At 36.9% G+C, this 8,669-nt stretch overlaps 1 protein-coding gene across 2 annotated transcripts in view; it reads left to right on the top strand.

Annotated features, from left to right (window-relative positions):
- LOC107744072 (rab GTPase-activating protein 1-like) overlaps window positions 1-8,669 on the top strand; it is a 105,200-nt gene that overhangs the window by 43,330 nt on the left and 53,201 nt on the right. For both annotated transcript variants that reach the window (XM_016557542.1, XM_016557541.1), the window contains one exon: window positions 2,600-2,750. In XM_016557542.1, coding sequence (XP_016413028.1) covers window positions 2,600-2,750 — 151 coding nt within the window. The remainder of the gene's footprint in view (window positions 1-2,599; window positions 2,751-8,669) is intronic.

Below are 8,669 nucleotides of genomic sequence, written 5' to 3'. Positions count from 1 at the left end.
ATGTTATAATCCCCCCCCCACACGCACCACACACACGCACATACACATACACATATATTTGTATATATATATATATATATGTATGTGTATATACATATATATATATATATAACAAAATCACTGTATTTTTGATGAATAGGTAAAATGAGTGACTGCTCACTGGCTGGGGCCCCCGTTGTTTGATGTTAGCGCTTCCTGGTTCAAGAACATTGGGTTTAAGGGGCTGGTGCAGATTGCATTAATAAACATATTTGCTGTTTCCTACAACAAAAACTGACTCTACAGACTTTGTATTTGCAAAGCACATGTCTCACGCTTATGACAGTATGATGTCATGTCATAAAAAGCAATGTGTTGCACTGAACAAAGTTCTTCTTATTGGAGGAAACAGTTTGCAGTAATAATCCCAATTGTGTTTGTCAGTTTTGAGTGATTGGCAGGATAATATCAGTGGTAAAAATCCCTGAGGGAAACGGTTTGTGCATATTACAACACAGTGGAATTATGCACTTTCCTTTTAATCAGGAAGGAAAATGGGCACCAGTGACATTTAAGACATTCCATAAACAAATACAAATAAATGCTGGTAAACGTGCCGACCGCATTCAGAGATTAAGCCTCTAGCAGGTTAAGATTGTCTTATATAAGCCTCTCCTTTAGTAAAAGGTCCTATAAATTACACACCAGAAGGTCACTTTTGTCTGTGTGTCAGGCAGAGTATCACTAATGCCATAGTGTATATAGTCTCGAGGAAGTCTTAGGGAAGCCTGTCAGGCTTGCCCATACTATGAAAGTCAGTAGCAGGATTATTGTATTAAACTAAAATTGAAAGTATAATACAAACAAACAAAAATGTTAAATAAAATAAAAAATAAATATAAAATACAATTTATGAAAATGTTTTATTTCAACATTTTGTCCATTTCTAATTTTAATTTACTTTAACTTGATGTACTAAAATAAAATAAAAAAATTAATAAAAGCTATAGTGGACCCCAGTATCTATATTGTACAAAAACATTTGAGAAATTCTTCAAAACATCATCTTTTGTCTTCTGCAGAATTTCAAAATAAGGTTTTTTGTTTGTTTGTTTGTTAGTTTTGTTTTTGTTTTTTTATAGATACCATTAATTCTGTTCACATGTCTAGAGGTTTTTTTTTCTTTAAGTTATATTTATGGCCTTTTTTAATGCCTTTAATGCGATAGGACAGTAGAGAGGTGACAGGAAAGCATTGGGAGGAGACAGGGCAACGGGATCGGCAAAGGACCACGTGAGCACAGTTGCGCTATATGTTGGCACCAAGCGGCAACCTTCCGGTCTCTCTCGTGAAACCAACACGGAAGTGACTAAAACTGCAATTCATCGACTGGCCGCTAGAGACTGGCTCCAAAAGGGAGTCAGTCCCATAGACTCCCCATGTTAAAATGCCCAACTTTACAGCAGAAAAAAATATGTTTACAGCCTGGTACAAAAAGTGGTTTTGGTCTATATAGCTAATTTTGCCCTTCATGACAACTGTGAGGGGGGTGAATTTTTTTATAACTCATCCGTTTAAATTATATTAAGCCTTAAAGTTCTGCATAATTAAGGGCGTGGACACTTGAGTGACAGGTGGATTGCCGCTGCTTTCACCACCGTCGAGCTAGGTGGGCGTGGTTTCAGCAACCAGCTCCCGCCTCTTTGCCCATTTTTGATTATCCGGGAGTGACGCGCTGCCAAGATGGCGATGGCCGGCTCCGCCCACTTTGAGCTTAATCATGAGGCTATCAGCGCCGGCGTCTGCAGTGTTTTTGCCCATATTTATGAAAATAGTGTACAGGTGCAGTGTGTGCACAGGCATAAAGGTCTATTGTCAATAGTGTAGCCATGTATGAAACGGCGCACATAGAAGTCAATTTAAACAAAGTAGCCTTCCATTGGTCAATGCGACCAACTTTTTAACTCTTAGCAAAATCTAATCTTTTGCCCTTTTTTTGAAATTTCAAATCACATGGATTTCAATTGAAATGAATGGATTTAACTTGTGAAATTTCGCCGAATGGCGTTGCTGAACCTGTGAAAAAAGGTGGAAAGCATACAAATCACATTTATTTTGTGTTTAAGGGTTAGTTCACCCAAAAATGTAAATTTTGTCATTAATTACTCACCCTCATGTGGTTCCAAAACTGTAAGACGTTCGTTCGTCTTCGGAACACAAATTAACATATTTTTGATTAAATCCAAGAGTTTTCTGACCCTGCATAGACAGAAACTCAACTACCACGTTTAAGGCCCAGAAAGGTATTAAGGACATCGTTAAAATAGTCCATATGACATCAGTGGTTCAACCGAACCTGGATGTGCTACGCCTTGTTTACAAGCAGAAGAATGCACATGCATACATCATGGTACTCTCATGAATGGTGGCGGATTGACTCGAAAGAGAAGAAATCGTTGAATAAAATCATTATTTTTGTTTTCTTTGCACACAAAAAGTATTCTCGTAGCTTCATAAAAGTACGGTTAAACCACTGATGTCACATGGACTATTTTCTTGGACCGTCTTAAATGGAAGTACTGTAATTCATTTATAACCATGAGTTGTAATGTTTCATCAGGCATCTGAACCTGGCCGTTCGACCCAAACAGCTCCCGGCGCTGGTGCGCAGTGGTGTCCCAGAGGCCTTGAGAGGGGAGGTGTGGCAGCTACTGGCCGGATGTCATAACAATGACCATCTGGTGGAGGAGTACCGTACACTCATCACTAAGGTAGGTGTACAGTTCCCATCCTCCTTCAGTGCACCTGAGGCACATTTGATCACATAAGGCAAAGCAAAGGATTGACTCTAATGCATCTTCTCCATTATCAGTGGATCAAAAATTTTTATCATATATCTCAATTAATTATTCATATAACTGTTTTTTCAATCTCTAACCTTAAGTATGCCTTAGGCCGTCTGTCCACCAAAGTGTTTTTTTTTCCCCTGAGTCTAGCGTATTTTTTCAGTTGTCTTCAATGGGAGTGCTGCGTATGTAAAAACATATGCGTCTGTTTCATGCTAAGCACGGCACTTGGCACAAAGAGTTAAAAAATGTTCAAATCTGAGTAAAACGCAGCACTTGTCACTGTCACTTTTTACTCAGCCGTCCAATCACAGTGAAGAAGGGGCAGGACAAATGCCACACCGACACCGCATCCTACTGAGCAACAATAGAGAAGTTAATATTGCTTGTCTCATGTAGCCCGGAGCTACTTCTGTGTACAACTGCTGGCGCAAGCTAGATTCAAGTGATTATTACGTTTTGAATATGGATATTTTTCTTACAAAAACGCATCGATTCGCTACAGGAGGCCTTTGTTAAAAAAAACAGCTTGTTGAGGAGAGATGTTCTGTTGTCTGACTTATTAAATTCCTTTCAGAAAGTACATTGTGATAAATTGCAAGAGTATCACCAATATTTTTAGAAGAGTTTACCAGTTAAAGAAAATGCCTGTCTTTGTGTATTCGCAATAGGCTGATCACTTGCAGAAATATTCCAATATCAACGTCTTTTCCAGAATAAAAGCTGAAACAGAATCTTGACTTTTAGCCTTAAATGTAGTGCATATTTTTGCTTAATATGACCAACAAATACCCATTCAGATATGAAAGGCCATCTTTCAAGATTCTAAAGAATTTGGATTGGACGTCAAAACAGAGTTTCTCGGAAAAAGGCTGTAATTATGTCTTCACTGTACAAGGCAGGAGAGAGTGCATATGACACACTATCGTAATACTTTGCATTACTCTGTTTGGATAGAAATGGCCCAGAGTTCCTGAGAGCCGCTCAATAGTCTAGTAATGGCAGAAGCATTTTATATGATTAGCAGTAGCATTGGATTGCTAATGGCTAAGTAAAGTGTATTACAAAGCAAGACTAGAGTACAAAGAGTTGTTTTGTTTCTCAGACCTCGTTGTCTATTCGGAGCCTGAACATGTAAATGTAAAGTGACTTTTTTTTTTTTTTAAGCATTTATTGATTTATTTTTTTATTATGAATTCATGCAGATGTTAGTCTACAACATCTTTTGTGTAGTGGTCGACCGATATGGGTTTTTTGACAGCCGATACCGGTATCTTGGAAAGCAGGATGGCCGATATAAAGCCGATATCATTTTTATTTCAATTCATATTTAAGAAATTTGAAATCATTTGAAAATGTATTAAAAAATAAACGTGTAAAATAAACATACTTATACTCTAGAAGACAAAGTATTTTTCACAAATAAATAAATATTTAATAAAAATATAATTAAAAAGTAAACACTGTAACCAACAGGGCATTAAGTAATCTGGGAAGTTTGTGTGCATTGGGAATCAGATTTTTCAAATTAAGCCAAGGTAACACTCATTTTACATACAGCACACAGTGAAAATGACATGAATATGACAGTGGGCAAATGCATGAAGTGCAGCATAATTTGAAATCAGTCACGAGTTTAAGGTTTGTCGATCGCAGAAAAACAGAAAAACTTATCGGCCGATGCCGATATTTGAAAAATGGCAGATATCGGCCGATATATCGGCCTTGGTGTTTTTCATTCTGGAGTGCTGATTCTGTGCATCCTTCACTTTAGAGAACATAAATAAACCAGCAGCAGCATCATATATTCGCTATACATTCCCGTTTAGCAATTCTGTGTGCGAACTCTTTACAGTTGTGCTACTTGACCCCTGGTTTTAACCCGAGGGAGGCACGTCAATGTACTGTACCTTGTCAATCATTTCACCATGTCCCCAAGGTTCCTCACAGTGGTTGGGATATTTTCATGAAAACAGGAGCTTTTACTGTGCTGAAGTCTCTGCCTTTTCCCAAACAACATTCAAGAGCACTTTTCTCAGAAAGTAGTCTGTGCCTTAATGTGATTTGTCTCTAATGTGAAAGCTGGTTGTCCCTCGTTAAGGACTTGCTCTTCACTGCACTTCACAATGTTTATTGTGGCTTCCTTTATCCTGTGTGACTAGAAAAGGCTTGAACTTCACCCACTGGGCGTAAGTCAAGAGACGTTCACACCAGCAGTGATTTGCAATGACAGAAGTGACCGTAATTCATGCATTTCTAGGGAGAGATGGTGATTAGGAGCGGAATAAGTGAGGCAACTATCAAAGTGATTCAAAACAAAGCATTTACAAACCGCAAAACGGAAACGGTTTATGTGGAAAAATTACCATCAGAAGTTTATCTAGAAAATACCAGTGATTTTTTTTTTTTCTTTTCCTGGAATCCATTTTGCAACAAATATGTTGGATATTGCTTACTAAGATGAAATGAAAATCTTTTTTTTTGCAGCAGCAGCAGCAGGTTGTAGTCAGTATGATATTATGTAAAAATATTTAGAATGCCCAATATATTGGTACCATATTGGTGATTTTATTGATTGACTGGTTGATTGATTTAAATGTATTATTTAAATTGTATTTACTTGTGTATGCTCATTTCCCTTTCTTTCACATTACCTTTGCTGTTGTCTAGCACTCATTCAGAGTTCATTTTTAATAGCAATAATAATTTAATAGCATTGTTACATGTCTTAAGAAGAGATCTGTCTTTCATATTTTGTTACAATGATGTGATGGCTAATTTTACTTTTGATTTAGCAACTATTGATTTTATTTCAGGGTATTTTTATACAAAATTGTAACGTAATTTAAATTTTTTTATAGTTATTTAATTAAAAAAAAAATCTAACATTTATTGGCCTTAACATCAAAGTGAATATAGGGTTATCACTATCTGCCAGAATTTCAATAGTGGTGCATCTCTAATTAAAATAAATAAAAATGTAATTATGAAATAAATTAAAAATAAAGTAAATATGAAATATTTACTGCTGGTAATTGGCAGGTGTGGCGAGAACTTGTACTTAATTTTGGACATTAATAACACTAACAGGTTCATTTTCCTGAAACATCCATGGAACAGCCATAGCCGTATTGGGGTAAAGGCTTTTTTTGTTAGTTAAGCTACTTGCTCACAGTGATTTCAACGGACACAGCCATGTCAGCTGTCATTATGTAAAGAAAACATCCCGCAGCACTGAGGTCCCAGGTGGCTACAAGATGTTCCTCTCTCCCACCCACCCCAAAGTCCAAATAAACTTGATGTACACACTGAGTGTGTGTGAGATTGTTAGGACAACAGCCGTGCTGAGCAGCTCCTGCACGTATAGCTTTGTTTCTTAAGCCATACCGAGCCAAACAGACTCACTTTTGTATCACCAAAGTCCTTCTTTAGAGGATGCTGCCAAAATTTAAACTCGTTCCTTTTCCACCCATCATCTCTATTATGTCCAAGTTTTGTATGTCTTGTACACAAAGTTTCATTACATGAAAACAGAACAGTATGGTGTAACAGTAAATAATATCCATGAAAATGTCCTGATCCAATACTGGCAACGCTGAAGACCGGCACATGTTTATGTAGTGATCCAGAGTTATCATTTGTGTTTAAGAAGAATTGCTCATGACAAGAGCAGGTTTTGCCAGCTCTTGCGACACATGGAGTTGAATGAATACTGTGAATACTCAAAGATTTCTTTGTTTAGGATTTAGGAAAAAATGCTTGTTTAAAAAAAAAATAAAACAAGATGGTCTGGAGTTTTCTCTGGATGGTCAAATCCACAGTGGCACCGATTAATTGAGGAGTACTTTACTTAGAAACCATAACCAGCTTCCTAGAAATAATCTTGGTTTTATATTATATTGTATATGCCATTTTATAGCATATCCTAAAACTTTTCCCATCTGCCTGGAAGAGCATGCAACTTTGGATTGGTTATAATATCTATATAATGTTAAAAACTGAGTGCTTTATCAAGCAAAACTCTTTAAACTCATCCTCAACAGAATAAGAAAAAACATTAGCCTTTTTGCCATTCATATTTTCTCAAAATTTACATTTTAAATTTTACATTTGAAAAATAATTAAAATAATTATATTATATGAATAATAAAGCAGCATTGCTTTACAAATTTAGCATGTATTATTTATTGCATACTAATATTTTCAACCCAATCTCACGGCAATTCATACATATTTTTTACGAGGTGGCTAATTCATATGAATTTGTTGTGAATTGTTGTGAACAAATTCATAAGTTTTTTTACTAAATCGTACATATTTTACGAGTTGCAGAGTTCGTATGAATTTGTGCGATTGACCTTCACCTAACCCCGCCCCTTAACCTACCCGTCACTGGGGTCTAGACAAATCATAGAAAATCGTACGAGCGAGGTCGTACGAATTCATACGAATTATCCATCTCGTAAAATACGTATGAATTTGTTGTGAGATAGCGTTGGTATTTTAGTTAATCTTCTCATGAAAAACACTACTTTTACATGCATTGTATTTTTAGTATTGCTACATTTCCTTACACATGCTGTATTATGAGAGGATATTATACAGGACAGACCTGACTGCAACCTTCGCTAAGCTGACTCACAGAGAGCCTTTATAGCGAGGCCTTGATGAAAGGTCTTGTTTCCACTCATCTAGTTATCGCAGACCTGCACTTTTCACCGTCTGCCCTCCTCGCGCTCTAAACTCTGATAGAAGAGGGCTAAAATGATCCCTCATAAGCTTTGAGTGAAAGCTACACCGCAAACCACACGTTCCTCTCACATTGCGTAATTAGTAATTAATTAGTTTTCTTAACCTTATAGCCAATTTAGAAGCTGCAGCTGTCTTTAATATATATTTTTTTCAATAATGACAGATGTTGAACCAGGAAAGTTGTGAACTTTTTTTTTGTAACAACAAATGCTCTCTATTTTCCTTATGTTTTGCTTTGTACGTGCGTGTTTGTGGTTGATGCCTGGGAACCATGGTGATTCATTTCTTAAAAGCGTCGCACAAAGAATAGCCATGCTCTCAGAGTCTTGCCATTGTGTTTTAATTCAATGGAGGCATTGACGGCCCACATTTCTATTTTGAGTTGTTATCACGGAACTGGCAGGCTGCTCTATAGTTCAACGCTTACGGCAAGTTAAGCAACAAAGTGACATTGATGAAACAGTCTGTCTCCGCTTCCAATAAACATTTTAGTGAGAAATATAGAATTTCCAGTGTTTTGAGAGACAGGCCTCCCTCTGAAATATCTGGGCCAAATGGCTGGATTAAGACGAGTGTTGATTTTCACCAGGGCTGGGTCATAAATACAGGACACGTCTTAACATCAGGACTTGAGTGATGACTAGTTTTACTGAGCGCCTTCACCTTTTCCTTGTATTACTCGAGTACTACCACTCTTTCAAACCCCAATGACTTTTCATTTATTTACACTTGTTGCCATGGAAGTGACAGGTGCAGTACCAGTGCTGTTAAAATGTGAGGTTTATAAAAATGACAGATGGTTGGGTGTGAAATTACTCAAAAGATGATGTTTGGAAAAATGTCTCAGTGTTGTTTTTGTCCATACACTGAAAGTCATTGTGGTTCAGTGTTGTTTTGGACCCCACTGGTATTCATTGTATGGACAAAAACACTTGAAACACTCTTTACAATATCTTTTGTGTTCCACTGAATAAGAGAACAGGTTTGGAATGACATGAAGTAAAATAAGGAGTAAATGACGACAGCTTTAAGTGTTTAAAGTGGTGACTTGCAAATGCAATCAACTCAGTAATGCACTGCAAACTGGTATGG

The sequence above is a fragment of the Sinocyclocheilus rhinocerous genome, unplaced genomic scaffold (genome assembly GCF_001515625.1).
Source record: "Sinocyclocheilus rhinocerous isolate Xijiao unplaced genomic scaffold, SAMN03320098_v1.1 scaffold287, whole genome shotgun sequence".
In the NCBI taxonomy this organism is placed as follows: domain Eukaryota; kingdom Metazoa; phylum Chordata; class Actinopteri; order Cypriniformes; family Cyprinidae; genus Sinocyclocheilus; species Sinocyclocheilus rhinocerous.
The sequence above is the reverse complement of the archived record's forward strand: the minus strand, read 5'-3'. Positions and strand labels throughout refer to the sequence as shown.